General features: G+C 37.6%; 1 protein-coding gene across 1 annotated transcript in view; it reads left to right on the forward strand.

Moving 5' to 3' along the window:
- The window catches only part of LOC129211951 (connector enhancer of kinase suppressor of ras 2-like), a 209,535-nt gene extending 193,133 nt beyond the window's left edge, over window positions 1–16,402 (forward strand). Inside the window, exons 21-25 of the mRNA XM_054839775.1 lie at window positions 7,088–7,158; window positions 7,898–8,001; window positions 9,453–9,960; window positions 10,296–10,495; window positions 10,865–16,402. Of these exons, the coding sequence (XP_054695750.1) occupies window positions 7,088–7,158; window positions 7,898–8,001; window positions 9,453–9,960; window positions 10,296–10,495; window positions 10,865–11,080 (1,099 nt within the window). The 3' untranslated portion in view covers window positions 11,081–16,402. The remainder of the gene's footprint in view (window positions 1–7,087; window positions 7,159–7,897; window positions 8,002–9,452; window positions 9,961–10,295; window positions 10,496–10,864) is intronic.
- Window positions 16,403–19,858: the final 3,456 nt, after the last annotated feature.

The raw sequence follows: 19,858 nt of genomic DNA on the forward strand, positions 1-19,858 counted from the left end.
AATACCATTGTGAATTGGTATAACTCTTCTGGGAATCAAACAGTTGATCTACATTGAATATAGCAGAGTTTGTGATTATACTGCTGTACCTCTCAGTGATGAATCAACATGCATCACAGTCACATACTGTGATGTTGCACTGGAGATACTAAGTTAACACTTCAAAATCTGAAGATTTCAGTAATAGAAATAAGTAATATACATAATTAAATGTTAGGCATTTAACAGTATTGTTTGACCTATTTGATCTGATTTCTTTAAGACTATGTGGAAGTAGAATTATATAATTTCACCATAAATCACCCCATCTCTTAAAAAAAAAAAATCCCTCTCTAAACCTCAAAAAACCCCACCTATACCTTTTCAGGCCGTACTAAACTCAGTTCTCTTGCTCATAAAGAATGTTTCATTTCCCCAAAGCTTTCTTTTGGGCCGATCATTGGGTGAAAGCTAGGGTAAAACCTTGAATAACAGAATAAAATTATAGCATGCATTAAATATTAAGAAATACTGGCTTGGATTCACTTGTACAGCTTTCCATCCCTTACCTGTACTTTCAAAAGAATGGTAGGAAGATTACTATGTGGTTGCACATGCTGAAGCGCACGTAATATCACCGTCAGTATAGGAAGGGATAGATGCACACAGCAGCTTGTACTTGCATTTAAGTGCGTGCCCAGAAAGTTTGGTATCCAGAGTAATATGGTGAATCCAATAGGACAAGGTTACAGTATGGTGAAATCCAGTAGCTGCATTTGACTAATGAAGAAAATATCTTATTGTCATCTTACTAGATTCCTTTAAGTATCAGCTCAAACCTCCAAGCTTGACACAACAATGACTATTCCTTTTTGATTTGCCGAAGTGATGTTAGTGTTGCCACAAATGCGTTTGTAAATGTGTTTGAAAATTGGCAAGAGAAGTTCCAGTTGAGTGAGGTTTCGTGACTGTTTTGGTAGATCTCCTTAGGGTTTATTATTGGGTTTATTTGAAATTATAGTGTCTCATAAAGTTACTGTGTGTATATTCTCTGTAATACACACTGTCTTGGTGTTGGCCAAAACCAGGACACACACTTATATTCATACAAGAAGATGTTATTTCACTTATTACCAGAATGGTCATTTATTTGCTACAGAAATAGTGAACTTTTTTGTCTATCAACCGCCAAGGGGGGAAAAAAAAAAGACCAAACCCACCAAAACAGACTTCTGAGTACAAAGGCACAGTTGTGCATTTGGTTGACAGGGTGAAGTTTAAAAAAAAAATACTAAAAAAATGTTCCCATTAAGTGCATGAAGTAGATGCTCATGCAAAGAGGGCATAATTGCCATGGTTCACTTGTCAACTCATAAGCTGTCTGGGGCTTTTTTCATATTTTTCCAGCCTGACAAATCTAAGAAGACAATGCATGAAACAAGATCAGCAGAGTCATGTCAAATTATCAAATCAGAGAGTACTTACAGTTTATCCCATGAATGATTTTACTTAACAAATTCTAGCAACTGTGACAAAATAGCAGAAATAGAGGGTGCTGAGAGTTGATATATTTGGAGAGATGAGCTCATTGAGAAGACTCTGCTCAGCATTATATTTCACTGTGAGACATCAGTTACATTTTTGGGCTTCTTTTGTGTTGAGAAAAATAAAGGCGTCATTTTAGCCATACCTATTACAGGAACCTTTATTCTGTTAAATGAATATACTGCTTGTACAACCTTAGTAAATAGTGAAAATAATGTACCTTAGGAACTAAAATGGGAAACATATTGATTTTTTTTAGGTGTCCATTAAGAAAGTCTGGTCAGAAAGAAGCCAGCATAACAAGTAAAAAATCAATTTTAAAATATAATTCTGTATTGCAAAGAATTTCACAGTGAAATCTGGAATCCAATTATCCCACTGATGTAAAAAAATATATTACAAAGGTTTTAATCAGAGATTAAATATAAATTGCACTAAGTTCTATATATGAAAAAGATGGTTCAAGGGAATCTATATTTTAATAGACTTAAAGATAACTTAAGTCAAATTTAACTTCTACTTCCATTCTGTTTTTTCCTTTTAACCAAATAATTTCAAATGTAGATGTAATCTCAAAAGTGAAGAAAGATAAATTCCTGCGCTGAAATATTTATAATAGAAACCTGAGATTACATACAAATGCAACTATTAATTGAAGAAAAGATGCAAGAAAGATAGGAAATATATAACTATTTATTTGTTCCATCCTTTAATGCCTCGATATTTCATTGGCTACATTTTTAAGGAAATATTTACCAGAAAGAAATAACAATAGTGGACAGACTCTTTCTTGAATTTATACCTGTTCAGGTTATATCTATTATTTACTTTTTCACCTGAATTAAATAGTTTCTTCTATATACCAGCCATCTTGTAAATGCAAAAAGTGTATCCAGCATTGAGGATATTACCAAATAAAGCTTACTTAAACCACAGAAACTCGCTACTTCCTGACCTGTTCTCCATGGGTTTATGGAATGGTTTTAACTATAACCCTAAAAATAACAGCCCTGCACCTATTTTTTAAAAAAAATTCTTACCCCCTTGCTTTTGTTTTTTATTCTCCTACACAAAACATAATAGATCTCTCAAATGTATTATAACTGAGATTGGCCAAGTTGTTTTTTTTCACTCGTGCTATTTTGCTTTGCACTGTCGAAGGGAATAGCCAAGTGGGTGAAGTGTGGTGCCAGTATGAAAACCACTGCTGCCTTCAATCCCAGAACCTCACCTTGACCTGGGGCTGGCTCATCACCATACTCTGCAGGAGTAAATTATAGCAGTCAGTAAACAGAAACTTACTGCATTTGTACAGTGAGTAATGGCATATTCTTGTTTTTAATATAGTGTGTTAGGACAGTGAAGGCATACGAAATTGTTTCGCTGGTTGTTTGGTCCACTTTAACATTTCTCCAGTGTTTTTATTAAATGATCAGTAAGAGAATGTGCTCCTGACTGCTGACAATTCAGGGCATTTCAGCATGACTCACTCTTCAGTATCAAGTTTTGATTATTGTCACAGCTACTTAGTTCATCACTGCCCTCAGTGCCTTTGTAATCATCACTTTCCAGGCCTGAGGGTAGAATCAGACTCTCAGAAGAGGCCCTGGGCTGTAATCCCCTGGTACTAACCAGAATTATCTCAGTAAATTTAACTTAACTTCCTACCATGCAGCTCTATTTTATCCTGAAGCAATGACAACAGTGCCTGTTTGTAATCAACAGAATTAATTAAAGCCAAGTCTGATTTATTTAGAATTTAAACCATTGAGACAAAGTACAACACTTACTCATGTATTTAGATGACTTGACTTGAGGCTTACCTTGCCCTGTAGTTGGTTCACTAAGGTACAGGCAATAAAAAATAATGAATACATTTCTTGGTCCGTTGTAAGTTGTTACAACGTACCTCAGTAAGACAGATGATATATCTGATGGAGCTGTTGTACCATATTGAAGGTAACATGTTGTAGCAAAGTATCCTTGGGATATTTAGTATGGCTCCATGTGCATCACAGCTAATTTCTATCTAAAATGCAAACCCCGTGGTTCCTTGAGTGGCCTAGACTCAAACTTAGTGAAATGTGCTGCTTAAGTTGTTTAATTAGCAAGAGAAAAGAGTTGTTGAAATTATCAAATAAAAACAGTAGGGTTTTGGGGGGGAAGAGGACTCCAGCTTTCTGCCTCAGGTGGCCAAGATATATAGAGATGTACATATAAGATTGCTATACATGTACCTGCCAGAATATCTCGTGTCTTTTCATGATCCCATGAAATTCAAAGAGCTATTAGGGGAACACCTATGTAAACCAAATTAGACAAATGATCTCCTGGGTTTTTTTCACTACAGTGGCTTGCCAGGTGTAGCATATAGTCTTGCACTGCATGACCTTCAATTAAACATGCAGTCATCTGTCCCTTAAGAGAGTTCGATTCTGACACATACTCCCGTTGCCTTCCTGAAACCTGACATTTGCCTACAAGGCGTTCAACACAGAGTTCAGAACCAAAAGGCTGTTTCCAAGCTTTCCACAGAGAACTTTTTATAACCTTGACTGCCTGTTTTCGTAAAAATGGAAGTGGTTTGCTCATCAAGTAAATTCATCAAGTTTACACGGCGTTCCTTTTTGAACTGAGTTTGCATTTCCTTGGGGGGAAAAAAAGTGTTAACTCTAGGAAAAGGATCTCTAATCTCAGCACTTCTGTAACTCCTGATTAACCTCAGAAAGATTCACTCATGCTTTTTTTTAAAAACACAAAACCTAAGATTGAGATTCTTTTTCTTTTATCAGAAGAGATTTTATCATTATAAGCCTCTGAATGCCATCAGATAACCCTTTTTGTTGTCTTGACAAAGAGCTAACTCTAAATTGTGGTAAATGAGGTAAGGAAGTACTTGTAACTGTAGCTGGGGGTCTTCTTGCCCTTTGGAAGAGAAAAATCTGAGCAGTCTTAGAGAAGGAAGATTACCTTCTGCTAATTCCAGATTTGGACATTGAGGCCGTATGAGTAAAGCTGATACTCTGTGTACGCTAAGAATATCTGTGTTCTCGTGAAGGTTAATATTAACACTTCGACTGTTATCTAAATATGCTTCCAAGATTTGAATCCCTCAAATTAACAACAAACAACAAGCTAAATTTGGCAAGAAATTTAAGACAATATAAATATCTGTGCACTGACCACCAAAACAGCTGAGCCTGTTTTAACTTTGAAAATGGTAATGAATCCTAATTTATCATTGGTGCTTAAGCAGAACCTTAGTTGAAGTCAGTGAGACATTCTGCTTAATTGCCAAAGGCATATGGTAAAGTATGACTAAAATTATTTTGCTCCAGTGCTAATGAGTTTAGAAATTCAGGAACAACTATTGAAAAAACAGTGAATACAAATGCTTAATAATGAGCAAGGGTATGATGTCATTTCAAATACTGCAATAAAGAGTATGCCTTTCAAGAGAAGCAAATGTCAAGTGATCAGCGTGCCATTTGTTGAATGAAATTATGCTGGTGAGCACTGTAGAAAATAAGTTTTTCAGTAAACCTGTTAATCCATTTGAAATTTACTTCCTTTGTGATAAAGATGAGTTATTGACATGTTGATACAATGTCTCTCTAAGCAGTCCAAACCCTGCAGTTCATATTTGTGAAAACTAATCATCATTTCCATTTTTATATCCAATTTACTTCTGGTTTAATACTGAAAGACAAAGCAATATTACTGTACAATTCTTTATATTTTCATAGTTTTGCAAGTAAATTAAGCCCTGTAACAATTCCCGATGAGATAGACATAAATGTCATTATCCCCTTTGGATACTTAGAAAGTCATAAGATATGTAGAATGATTTGCTGAAGGCCATGCAATGAGTCAGTGTTATATCCAATATTACAGATTAAGATCATTGCTCTGAGCAACTGCAGAGCATTGCTTGGACCAGGAGATCGATACATGCTGAACTGTGTGCTATTTTTAGTGGAGAGTTCACTCTTCCTTCATTTTCTCCCTCCTTGCCGTGTATACCGTCCTCCATATACTATACTATTAGACCAATAATACATTCACATATGTCCTTAGAAGCTTTTTTCCCATTCTAGTACAAGTGGGAAGGAATTACACTGAATAGTTTTCTTGTTTTAATCTGCAAAAACCCTTGTCCTTATGATATAGTATGTATGGTTTACTCATATCCTTTCTGAAGTCGTTGAAAGGTGTTTTTCCCATGATGTGATCCATTAACCAAGAACATAATTATTAACAAATTTTATGTTGCAATGTTAAAAAAGAAAAAAGAGCTGCTTCTAGAAAACACTTACGTGCAATATGCTAGGAAATTAATGACCTCGTAAATAATTCAGTCACCAAGTAAGGGAATACGTAAGAATGCATCCCAATCATTACAGATAACTATTAATAGGGCTTTTTTCTTTGGTTATATTTCTTTGCTGATGAAAATAAGCTGATTCTTGATTTTCCATTTGCTGAACATTAAGAAGTGCTTTTCCTCTCTGTGTTAATTTCCTTTTATCCCATCTTTCAATTATATATTGTATAAATATCCAGTAATCTTATATAAAGAAAACTCTAAAGATATTTTCCCCAAAATAAACTATAGTATTTTCCTAATGAAACCAAGAAACTTATTTTTGATCAAACTAATTAATTTTGGGACAAAGAAAGAAACCAGAACATCCAATGTGAAATGCAGATATTGAACTACTTTCAATTTACCAAGTCTTCTTTTAGAAAACTAAGATGCTGTATTTAAAAAAAAAAAAAAAAAAGGAAAAGACTGTTGATATCGCAGCTCAACAAACTTAAATATTTGTATCACCACTATCGTGAATCTAGACTAGCAAAGAACCAGTGGAGTACTGCCATAGTCTGTTTTAGCTTTTTGAGTATACAAATTTAATGCAACTTAATTCCTAGTACAGGTTTTCACACAATTATCATCATTATTTTAATTTATAGTATTTTGGCAATTCAGGCAAGTTCTTGAAATTAATAGAAGTAGCAATCAGAATAAATGCAATATGCTCCTTTACACAATGTCTCTGGAAACTATTCCACTCAAATAGTTTACAGAAACAGCTTAGAGAGCATTTGATTCTGCTTAAGGTGGAGACAGAGCTGGACACTCTCTGTTCTACACTGACTGTTCTGAAGTTTTCTTTTAGTCATTGCTGAAGTTAGCATACCAGTATGTATGCTTCACATTTTCTTTAGGATGTGAGGAAGATTGATGTCATGATTCTTCAGTTTTCTAGGCAGCAGAATAAAATGCAGAGTCTGGTACTGCACTAGGCAAACATCCTCCCGCAGATGTGAGCAGAAGGCCAGAAGTACATCTGCATTGTACAGGCACTGGAGCATCCTTCACTTAACATTATTAACCACTGAACACATCTGAATCACGATTTTAACAGCCTGAACAGTGTTCAGTTTTTGGACTAAGCATTATCTCTGACTTTTCCAAATGTTAAGAATGTGTATGCCCTCAGATTTATGCTAGATGTTCCTTTTAAGTATCGCTCTTCCTCATTTTTTATTGTTCTATTAGATGGATGAATCGTTTGGGTCTTGCAGCAATTGGTTACACACCTGATGACAAGGATATTCATCCAGATGAAGGTAATGCTTCAGAGAATTTAATTAGAAGAGAGCAGAGAGTACATATCTGTTCATTCTTTGAACAAAGCTGGATATGTCACACCTGACTTCTTTATTAACATACATGCCATATCTTTTAAAATACCAATTTTCATAAGAATCCATATCCTTGAAGATCTATATTTATTGGTGCCACCACCAAAGAAAGTAAAATCCTGAGTAATAATTTTAAGAACTATTTAAAACAAGTGGTAAAGAGAATGCAAAGTTCCGGATGAGATATATCTCCCAGCTCACAGCCATCAGGTATGCTCATCACCCTAGAGCAAGTGAAGACATCCCAAACAAAGGTCAATATGTGCTTCAGAACCATCTTTGCATCTCCTGAGCTCAGGTGCCAGCCTTGCCACCCATGGTGGAATCAGTTATGCTAACATAATTCAATTAAGCGTTGAGGCTCAGCTCTACTTCGGCATCGAGAATGAAGTTTCTTTTTGAAAGTCTGTGACCAGAAGCTGGTTTTTATGCATAGTGGGAGTTAAGTGCCTGACTTGCTTTCTGTAACACTGTTCTACAGCATTTGAAGGTTCTTCTACACATCTGTGTATCTTAGGAGCCAGATGTTTTCACAAGTCTGTTCCTTAGTGACTGCCAAACCACCTGGATGACTGTGAAATGTTTACCTTTGCATGCTAATGATAATTTTAAAATGTGGGACCTGTGGAAAAGCACATGAGTGAAGCCTGGACTGCTTTGTTAGCAGATTACTGGAGTGAAAGCGACCAGGATGACGTTGACGGCTCTCTGACCCTGAAGCAGGAAGGCTCTTCAACACTCTGTGACTCCTATCATCGAACACCCTCAGTGAGTTAGAAATATTGCATTTGACAGTAGGTCACAAAAAAAATATCTGTCTGCTGTGATTTGCATTTTCCTTGTTTTGGAATATTTAATTACCATAAAGGCAGAACAAAAACGGATCTCATTGTAAGAATGAAATTACTGCTGTTTCTCGTGAGCTAAGAACTGAATGTTTACAGAACAAGTCAATTACAAAGGAAGGAGAGGAAGATGTCTCCTTACACAAATATGTCACCAGACTGTAAATATGACATTTTTTGTAGGATTTGGGAGATTACACCTAATAATATGAACAGAATAGTCAAATGTTGACTTTACTGCAGAATATGAAAAGAATGTGGTGACGGGGATAGTTTGTATTAACTGAAACTGTTTTCCAATATTGGATACTGGATGCTAGAGATTAAGATCGAATCACATTCATGCAGTGATGCTGTTTTAGTACAAACTTTTTTTTTAAGAACATATTTTTAGAGGCAAAGGGCTTTTACAATGTGAAACATTGTGCACAATACCATCGTAGTGAGAGTATTTTCTGTTAGTGTCATAAGATGTTAAGTAGCTGATGAAAATACTTCTAATATATTGTGTACAGACAGATTTTGAATAACTAAGGGGGAAAAAAAACCCCGTTTTGTATATGAAGAGGCTCTAGTAGCAAATAAGAACATTTCTATTATACGGAACATAGACAGGCTGTGATAATTATTCTATGTTTCGAAGTGCAGATAGGACTGTTCTCTATTTTTCTTTCAGATTTTTCTTCAGCGTGAATGACACGATCCTCACACAGCCAGAACCAAAGAAAGAGTGACTGAGACAACAGCATCACATGGGTGAAGTTCAGACTGATTTTCACCCATGTGATGCTGTTTTATCAACTGGGATACAGGTTAAGCCCCTCCCTTTCTGTTTTTCCACTTTTTTGCCTTTCTCTTTGTTTTTTAATTAAAATTATACACAGACCCAGCAGAATTAAGAAAAATAATTTGAGAAGTTCAGCAGTCCCCCAAAATTCAACAATCTTCCTGGGTGCTGAAGTTGTTGGTTTTTTTCTGTTTGGCTGGATACTTATCCCCTAAAAACCAAAAGAAAACCCAATTATGGTTTCTTTTGCGGGCTTTCATGTCTTCACAGCACACTGCTGGACTGAGTGTAAACTGGACAGGTCTTCAGGAAACCTGTACCAGTATTATACTGGTCTTTCCAGCAGGAGTTGCTCCTGGGCAGAGAATGTGCAAAACAAGAATAGGGAGTGGTTAAAACACAGCACTTGCATAAAAGATCTCACTGCTAGTTATGTTCTGTTTACAGAGGTTCATATTATGACACATCAAAACACAAACATCAGTCCATTTTATTAGTATATGTCATACAATGTTCTACGCTATAGTCATTTTCTTGGATCTGTTCAAAACATTGTCTTATAGTCAGATGCTTTTGTATCTTTACAGGTGAATTCTTCAAGTCCATTCCCTGAAGCCAAACATGGTCGACACTTTTCAAGTGAATCAACATATTCTCATTCTTCCGCCGAGGATTCTCGACAAGATGTAGCAGGAAGCACACACTCATCAGGATGCAGACCTCCCTACCGAGAAAGACGCTCATGGCAGGATCTGATAGAGACTCCATTGACCAGTTCAGGGCTCCATTTTCTTCAGACTGTTCCTCCAGATGCAGAGTACATGAGTGGTCGGCCTGGAATGTCACCAGACAAACGAAGGCAAGCAACGCTACCTGTACAAAGGCGTCATAATTATGAGCAGGATGGGCCTTTCCCTTTGGTGGAATGTCAAAGGGGAAATAGCTCTCACAGCAGGCCACAGAAGCAACGTAGTCAAAGCCTTCCCCGAAACAGAGATGTCAGGGGTAAGGGACGTGTAAAGTCCATAGAAGGAACAGATGACAAGACAGAAGAGAAAGTTCCTGTTAGAAGGCATAACAGTTTCTGTACAGAAGGTAAGCTTTTGGAGATGTTCTGATCCTCTTTACTGCCATCGAAAGCCAGAGCAATATCACCATTATTCTCAGCGAGGCTTTTGTGGCTGAAGTGTTGTAGGCTGGCAAATTCATCAGTCACTACACAGGAGTTTGTGCCTGAAATGCTGGGATGTAGTGCTAAGAATATAGCTTTGGGGCTGATCAACATGTTCTTGTTTTATCAAAACAAAAATTAGAAGACTCTGTCGTAGAGTTACTTTATACATGAATTTGCAGTATTCCTCGCTATGTTTTAGAGACTTCATCTGAATGATTAGATTTGTTGTTAGATTTCTTTATCTATTTTCTTTCAGAAAACGTAAAAGAAATTGGAGAAAATACAGATGGTCTGCAAGAGCTATACAAATCTCTGGAACAAGCTAGTTTGTCGGCTTTTGGAGAGCAGCGTCCCTCCACCAAGCAGGAGTTCCGCAAGTCTTTTGTAAAGCGATGTAATGATCCAGTTATCAATGAAAAGCTTCACCACATCAGAGTTCTCAAGAGCACTTTAAAAGTAAGGCTTTATCATTAATTTTGTGTATAAGCAATATGAACTAGTAAAAATATAACCTCTTAATGTTTTCCATGGATGAGGCTGTCTTTGTAGCTTTAGCATTAAGTTCCAAAGAAACTAAAAATACTTGAAAGCAAACATGTTCCAGCTTAAGGAAAAAACCCAATATTTGGCACTCTTTAAAGGCATGCTGTAGAAAGTGCCAAGGACTGAGTTGTCAAACAGTTTAAGCTGTAGTAGCTCCTGAATGTAGGTAAAAGATTCAAGTGTCCATAGTAGTTTCCCTAGCAGTTGCATTAAAATGAAAGAAGAAATAATGTGGCATAAATTTTATTTTGACGTGTATTGTGTCTTTCTGGAATTTGATAGGCGAAGGAAGGGGACCTCACAGTTATCAACAGCCTCCTGGATGATCCCAGCTTAACATCAAAGAAGTTTAAAGATTGGAAACTAAAGAACTATGAGTTTTTCCTGGACATTTGTGAGTACAGTGCCGCTGTGAAATCTCAAAATGGAGCCTCTGAACTCGCAACCTCAGCACCAATGCTGACACATACACACTCGTTCATTGAAACTCATGTGTGACTGGACTCATATCCTGAATAATTGCTGGGTGCCATGACAAATTGATTAAGACAAACACTGTAATATTTATTGATGATGTACTCAGCAGTACTGTACATAAGTTGGGTAAAAGAATAGTGCCACAGGATGCCTACTACATTGCATGATAAGACAATAATATACTTTATGAATTTTTTTGTTTGCTGTTACCAACCGATGTCCGTATCAAGCTCTGCATTAGAAAGAAGCAGTGCAGAAGTGTAACTGAAAATAAATACCAGTATATTTAAAGTACTGTACTAAAAATAAGCTTACAGTATGAGCTCCTACAATCATTTTATATATTTAGATATATATAAAGACATATCTATGTATATAAAATGTAACATGGTAGTTGACATTTACTTTTAAAATGCCCTAAAGTTCACATTTTCGCGCATCTCTTTCTTGAGAAGAACGTAAAATGAAAACATAAATACATTGGCCACTCTTAGAGATGAACGTTTATTTTTGCAACATTTCCAGGTAGTGACCATCTTTGCAAATAAAAGGACAGAGTTATCAAAGTGTAAACTCGATCCCTATAGTGTGCCTTAAAATGTACACTGTACATCTAGCAAATAGATCCCAATCTGGCCCTATGGGCATACTGTACATGCCATTTAGATACCGTGTTTGTAACATACTGTGCCTGCCTTTAAAATGAATGAATATAAGCAAGCAGGTATGGCACAGAGGTTCAGATAGGAGTAGAACAATGTTGGTTGTTCACTAATGCTGCAACTTAAACTGATTTTAATATAATTTGAAGTATATCATGGTGAAAGAAAAACATCTGCGCTGAATATGGTACATACTGCAGGTTTTCCTATTTTCTTCACTGTGAATTTAAATGACACATGACTGTGAGTCACAAAATTCAAAAAAGCTCTGATGCTTCAAGGATGAGAATTAAGTGGAAAAAATCCTGAACTAATCAGTTAAATTCTGTAATAGACTGACATTTAGAGCTGAGTAAATTATTCAGAATTATATAATGTCTGGCAATAATTTTTAACTGTTAGTAGTACATTAGCAAGTGGGTGAAGTTATTCAATACATCATTTGAAAACCAATCTGTATTGATTGGTTTGGGAAGACACACAAGTTACATAGTGTATTTCACTTCCTTGCCTGGACGAGAATGATTTCTAAGAATCAGATTTTGGAGAAAATACTTGTATTCTTGGGGGACAAAAAAAAAAAAAGATTGCTCTGAATGCTACTGAACATAATTTCAAACACCTGTTCACAATTTCCTTTGACTATGCTTGCTATAGAATATTTCTACAAAGCAGAACAAAGGGGATGTGAATACAGTTGATGTCATTTCACTTAAACACAGATATTCACTGATATTTTTTTCACAAGATAAACCTAGTCATCTCTCATACATCGAGAACTGTAAAACTCATACAGTTCAATATAATATAGGAAAAAATGTTATCTCAATGAGGTCCTGGTATCCAGGAAAAGATGTAATTATTCACAAAGGCAGAACGAGGTGAAGGTATCCTGTTTGTTCAGTTCAGCCTCCACAAAGCAGCTGTGGTGGGCTGGCTGCCAGATGCCCACCAAGATGCCCTCACTCCTCCTCCTCAACAGGACAGGGGGAGAAAATATGATGGAAAAGCTTGCGGGTTGAGAGAAAGACAGAGAGATCACCTACCAGTGACCACCATGGGCAAACCAGACATGACTTGGGGAAAATTAATTTAATTTCTTGCCAATTAAAAATACAGTTGCATAGTGAGAAACAACGATAAAGCTAAAACCACCTTTCCCCCCCCCCCCGCCTTCTCCTGGGCTCAATTTAATTCCCTCATTCCCAGCTTTTCTACCTCCTTCCCTCCCTCAGTGGCACAGGAAGATGAGGACTGGGGGTTGCAGTTGGATCATAACACCTCATCTCTGCTACTCCTTCCACACACTGTTCCCTTGCTCCAGCATGGAGTCTCTCCCATGGGCTGCAGTTCTTCAAGAACTGCTCCAGCATGGATCTTTTCCATGGGGTACAGTCCTTCAGAAACAGACTGCTTCAGCATGGGTCCCCTGTGGGCTGCAGCTTCTGCTGGAAAACCTTCTCCTGTGTGGGCTCCTCTCTGTGGGCTGCAGGTTCTGCCAGGAGCCTGCGCCAGTATGGATATCTGCTCAAGCATGGTCCTCCATGGGCTGCAGTATTGATATCTGCTCAGGCATGGGACTCCATGGGCTGCAGGAGGACAACCTGCTTCACTGTGGTCTTCTCCACAGGCTTGCAGGGGAATCTCTGCTCCAGTGCCTGGAGCACCTCCTACCCCTCCTTCTTCACTGACCTTGGTGTCTGCAAAGTCATTTCTCTTACATTTTTCTCCCTCCTCTCTCTCACAGCTGCTGTGCAGCATTTTTGCCCTTTCTTAAAGAAGTTGTCACAGAGGTGCCACCAACCTCCCTGATGGGCTCAGCTTTGGCCAGGAGCGGGTCTGCTTTGGAGCCAACTGGAACTGGCCATGTCCAACACGCGAGCAGTCCCTCATCTTTTCTCAGAGAGGCCACCGCTGCAGCCCCCCTTGCTACCAAATCCTTGCCATGTAAACCCAATATAGCAGCTGAAGAAATACAATTCAGATTTGGCTTTCACTCTCATTTGCGCTGGCATTTACCTGCACAGTAGATGCAGTGATTAAACAAATAATACCCTATAATAATATAAGATGTTATTACTAGAGAAGTATTACTGACAGCTGTTTTGAGTTCTTTGCATCACACAAGCAATTGAGTCACAGCATCATTGCAACAAATGCATGACAACGTTTGGATAAAACATCAACATGAAGGCATGTTTGGTCTGCTTCAACAAAGTCATCAACTCTATGCTTAAGAATCACTGAGGACAATGGCTCCTTAAATGCATGCATCGGAGCTTAATCATATTTCCATTGAGGTAAATAGCTAAACTCCAGTGACTTCAGAGAGCAGGATCACGTTGAATGCGTTTTGCTTGAATATTAAACATGCACTTCACTCTCTGTCTAAGCACCTGAGGTAATAAAAAAGATACAGGAAACAGCAACAATTTGACACCACAGGTTTCACCAATATCGGAGTTGCAGGATTCATGCAAATAGTGAACTAAATCAAAATTTACTATGTGAGCATTGTAGCTACTAGACAACTAAATAGCGGAAGCATTGATAGAATGTGCCTAGCCTTTTTTCGTATGTCATATCTAAGAGTTATATATTTCACTATTTTTTAATACTATCTTTCATACATTGTAGGACAAATATTATGCAGTGAAGCAAGAAATGGGGTAAATTATAGAAGCCATTTAGAAACCAGTTCATACTGTACGTGCAAGCAGTGATAGATGGTCACAGGGTCAGTTAAATGGATTGAACTTTCTATATTCATAAAGAAATCTAAACATGCCTTTTGTTTCAAACCTAAAAGAAGGTTAGTGCTTTCATTAAAAAAGATGGATATGATTTTAATATAGGTTTCAAAAAGGATTTCAAATGCCACTGTATTGTAACTCAAGACAGGAATGACAATTGTCCACTGAACATATTCAATGAAGTCCCTAGTAAACAATGAAACAAGCTATTTCTCTTCTAAAAGGCTACTTACAGATACAGCTGAGAATTACAAATGTCATTAGGAAGATATATTTCTCAAAAATAACAAATAGTAAGAAAAATAGACAATCTCAATTTTTATTTCTTGAAGTTAAAAGAAGTATTTCTGAAATTCTTTGCTGTTGAGTTCATCAAGGGAAATAAAGAGCACCACTACTATACACTTATTAACCTACTAGATATCCTGCCTGAATGCTTAGATAAAACTTGGTTCATAACATACACAACTATACAAAGAGATTGTTTGGATGTGGTTTATTAATTTGGTTCTTATTAGTGTCTTCATTCAGAATTCCTGCAGGTAAAACATCACTCAGCCAGCAGACTTTCTCTGTGACTCTACAAGCTTAGTCTTTTTGTTACTGGCTATTTTTTATTAGAACTGATTTAATGCTCCCCCTAAGCTACTGATTCCCCTCATTTTCTAATACTATTCTGTGTTCAGTGAAATCTCGCATCTTTGAAAGCTATCTTAGTAGCTATTTCAGCAGCATCTGGAGAAAATGGAGACCTTTTTCTTAGTTTCATTAATTTAAGTGAAAACTTCCTTGAGCTTACTCTAATTAATATGAACAAGAATCAAAGGAGGAGGAGGAGGCTCTCATCAGTCTGTATGTGCACATTCTTTAATATAAATAATGCAGAAATTCTGGGCCCACGCTCTGTGACAGCACAGGTAGGATTGATTATATTTGCCCTCACAGTAATCAGCCTGCGTTGGATTGTACAGGGCGTCTTTACCCTCCAAAACACAGGAGGTTCCTTCACTTCATTGGCAAAAACCACCCTGCTGTTTTTTATCAGCTTCTGATACAGTTCTACTTTCTCAAACACATCATGAGCACTTCTTGAAATGCTTTAGCACCATAAGGAAAGATGGATAGAAGATTTCACTTTGAATGTTAATAGGACTTCTGGAAGAAAAATGAAGAATCTAGTAGAAATCGTTTAACTTAACACAAATCTGAGGAGAACAAAGAAAATTCTTGTATCTCGTATCTTTGTCTAAAGTAATACAAACCAGACCTAAGTCCATCGCATACCTTATTCCCCATATTCTTTCAGCAAGTAGTCCTACTTGTCTTCCAAAGTCATAAAAGCTGCCTTCTCCAAAACGAAAACCAAGTGGTACTTATGACCGAGGGGCTACATCCAGGGGCTGTTGGCCCTTGAGGTGGGACAGCTCTGCCAGGCAGGGCTATTTCGTGGTATTTCATCAACAGTTTGGACAAACTCTTCATGCCAAAGTGCTTCAAAGGTGGGTTGTTAAAACCGATCCTTGGCTAAGGCAAGATGCAGCACAACTCATAACAAAACTTCAGCCCAATCTGCAATGCCTGTCAGCTACCCCCAGAACTGTACTACAGAGGATGCCCTCTGTACAGTTCTTTTTGCAGCATAAACACTAAATCTGTTAGCATTAGCAAATCTTGTATCTCCACAGAGATCCCGCCTATGGTCTCTGGACCCAGTCCTGGAGAGATTCCTTAAGAGAGAGCACAGGTCTGTCTGTATTACGGGGCCTGAGCCCTGAAAATACTATTTATAGTACAGCCAAGTTCCTGCAGTGTAAGCTTAGAGAGAAATAAGTGGTAACTTGGTCTCATAAAGGATTTTTTTCTTTCTCCTTAGTTTTCACAATTGGTAAATTGTGCATTTCTAGGGAGGACAGAAGGGTGCAGGTTGTAGCAATGCCGCCTTCCTCGGAGTGTAGATTTTCCACATACCACATGCCTTAGACCACTGAGCTTAAAATCTCATTAGAGACAAGACACCATCTTCCCTGTTGCCAAATGATGTTTATGTACCACTAGTACAAAAAAATGGGTAGTAACAGGAAAGACTGAAGAGGCAATATTAGCTAATTAATTTATATAAGTAATAAAAAAGTTCTTTTTCTTCTAGAATATTTCCCTCATTAAAGCTAAGGTTCAGAGAAGCCACTGTGGGAATAGGTTCCCCGTCTCCTCTTATCCCTGAGTGGGCATTAACTGCGCATAAATCTGAAAATCAAACCTGACCCACCTCGGTTGATGAATGGAAAATACATTGTTATTTAAACAAAACCAAGTAAGTCATATTTTCTTAGTTGATTTTTAAAATTATTTTCCTTACTCCCATTAGATATAAGCATAATGTTGTACTGCTGATTAGTTCCATTCACTAATGCATAGGCAGGTGACTCTCTATTTTTGATACAACCAATAGAGGAAGGAGCATTTTTTTAAAGCTTAGTTTCTACGTTTTGCAGTTTATACCATACTTCCACATTCAGAAGGAGGATTACAAATAGTATCATATAAGCTTTGATTGGTTTTTGAGATAGGTGATATACTACTGGGACCTACTTTTAATAAATGTCTTCTTTAACAAAATCAGACAGATACTGCCTGTCATTATCTTCAGGAAAAGAACCATGTTCATACTTAATGCAGGCCAGACAGTTTATTTTTGTCAGACACATACAAGTGTTAAAAGTGACAATTAGGGACTTTGCTGTATGAATTAATACCACTGTATGAGCAGTATTTGAAAGAAAGCAACATTGTAAAAATGATAAAGTACGTCGACAAACTGTTGTTTGACCAGCGAGGCCCACTAGCTTCTGTCCTCACATTTCTAGGATATTGTTCATTCTCAGGCATTGGTGAGGGTATCAATACAGATCTTTTTACTGACTGTAAATGGATCTGTCTGAATGCTGCAGGTTAAACAAGGATGCCACATTATATGTGTTAACTCTATCGCATTTCTTTTCACTAGCAAGCACGAAACAAATATGTCTTAACAAATCTTGTTCACTGGCCAAAATACCAGTAAGACCCTGTTACCAGTTAAGACTTCTGTTTTACTGAGAAACAAGGATTTCAGCTTAAAAATCTGAAAAGAAAACAGGTTAGGATATAAGAGAAATGCACTAGTATTAATAAACTTTTTACATTTGACACATACTGTATTACAAAGAAAATATCCTTGTAAGACCATTAATTGCTGGGCCATAGGTGTCTTCTGTCTAGTTTACTAAAGTAGCTAATAAAACTTGTATAGAGAGCCTTTTTTAGATAATGCTTACATGTATGAAAATGTATGACACCCTTGTACTATGGCTTGCACTTTACTTGCATTAAACTGTGAAGTAGGCTGTAGTAATGTCTTTGTATATTCAGGGGTTGAAATACCAAAGCACTAGAGTATCATACTGCTGGTGTTCAACCTGTACTGTTAATTAAATCTGAACATGCTGACAATGTGTAGTTTGAAAACCCCACTGACTTAAAATCTTTAGCAAATAATGCTATGGGGTCTCCATGGTCTTTGGTTCTTTGTAAATATAAACATTCTTACTGTTTCTGTAGCAATAGGAGGTTATAAACCAAACTTTCACTAGGACTGTTTTCAATAACAAAAAAAAAATCTATAGCGCCTTGTATAAAAATCATGGAGACTCCATGACCTGTGGGCATTTTTTGTTTACAAGCAGTATGTATATATGTATTAGAGGCAGAACTGTTATTTATCACAAAGTTATGTTGTGGTTGATTCTTTCTAAAATAAAGATATGTTTTCTGTCATTATGAAAAAAAAGTATTTTAGAGCCATCTTGAAAAATTTGAAGTGTCAAAGCTTCAAATACTAGTAATCTTCCATGTTTCAGCCTTGGTTTTTTAATTAGCTGTGAGATGAACTGAGAGGTAATGGTAAACCACCTGTCTGTGCCAGGGAAAATGTCTGAGTTACATCACCGTTTCTGAGCTTTCTCCATCTTTTCTATAATCAACGTCTTGCTTAAGCGCTTTCGCGAGCAGATACGCTACCAATGCCGTAGTAAAGTCCCTCAGCTCATTGATGCTACAGAGAGAGAAAATTAACTGCTCTAGACTAATACAGGTAAAACTCAGTTTCAACCCCTGGATAATACAGTATTTCTTCAGTTTCACAACAGTATTTTTAATTTTATACTTGTCTATGTTGAGAGATGATCCAATAGTTTATATAGGCAATGAATGTTAGGTTTCTTTTTTCCCTCTTTTCAGCTGAGTTCTGTGTGAAATACTGTAACCGGCTGCATTTTTTCTATCACAGATTAACTTGTTAACTTTTTGTGTGTCTACAATGAAAATTTATGAATGGAAAACTTCACTGTGTGTTGCTCACTGGGCATATACCTCATGGTACATTGCACAGACGTGTAAGTTGTAAGTTGCACTGCAACATTAAAAAAGGAACATATTGCTCTTTTTTCAAAGATATTAACTTATTTAAGAGATATAGTCTGTACATTATTAAAAAGAACATTTATTCTTCCTAAATTCAAACAAAGCTTTTTGTTTTGGGGAAAAAAAAAAAAGTTGTAAACTTCAGTTGTAAATTTGGACTTCAATAAACGAATTATCTGCACTTACATTTTGTGCTCGTGTGTGCATGTGTGTTCTCCAACACGTGCGATTAAGAGCAGCCATCCCAGTGGGTTTGCTCTGGGCAGAGGAGCGCTCGCTGCCGGCTGACATCCGTTGCCCTGATGTACCTCCTGCACCTTCTGACAACTCCCGCTGCTTCACACCCATAGCCCTCAGAAAACCGTTCTGGATGTTCCCCTGGCCAAAGCAAATGCAGCTTTCATGGGTTTTTCTCTCCGTTTCACGTTTTAGGACAGCAACATTTGGGATTTGCACTTTTCTAACTGAAAGAGAATTAGTAGTCTTGCGTTCTCGAGTAGATGTTGGGGGGGAGAACATTTTCTAGGAGCCAAAAGGAAAAAAAAAAAGTATCCGAGAGATGTCAGTTCATCACAGGACTGAAGGCTCTGTACAGCAATCTTTGTGCGTGGTGTCTCTGAGGGCGGCCCTGACACAGCCCAGTGCCTCTCAAGGCAGCACTGCAGAGGCCAGGCCTGATCAGGCCCCCACAAAACTCTACTTTTAAATGACAGGCGCTTTGCAGCACAGAATTAAATGAAGATAATCGATCTCAATGCCTTACAACGCTACAGCAACACATCCGCTGTTGTGGTTGTTAATTTAGGACAGTGCTTCCCGTACAGCCCCGGGTGCTCCCTCACTCCTGAAGGAACAGCGCAAACCCGCTCCTTCCCCTGAGGGACTCGCCGGGCCGCGCCCCCCGGAGCTCCGCCCCTCAGGAGCCC

The sequence above is a fragment of the Grus americana genome, chromosome 12, assembly GCF_028858705.1.
Source record: "Grus americana isolate bGruAme1 chromosome 12, bGruAme1.mat, whole genome shotgun sequence".
NCBI classification, from domain to species: domain Eukaryota; kingdom Metazoa; phylum Chordata; class Aves; order Gruiformes; family Gruidae; genus Grus; species Grus americana.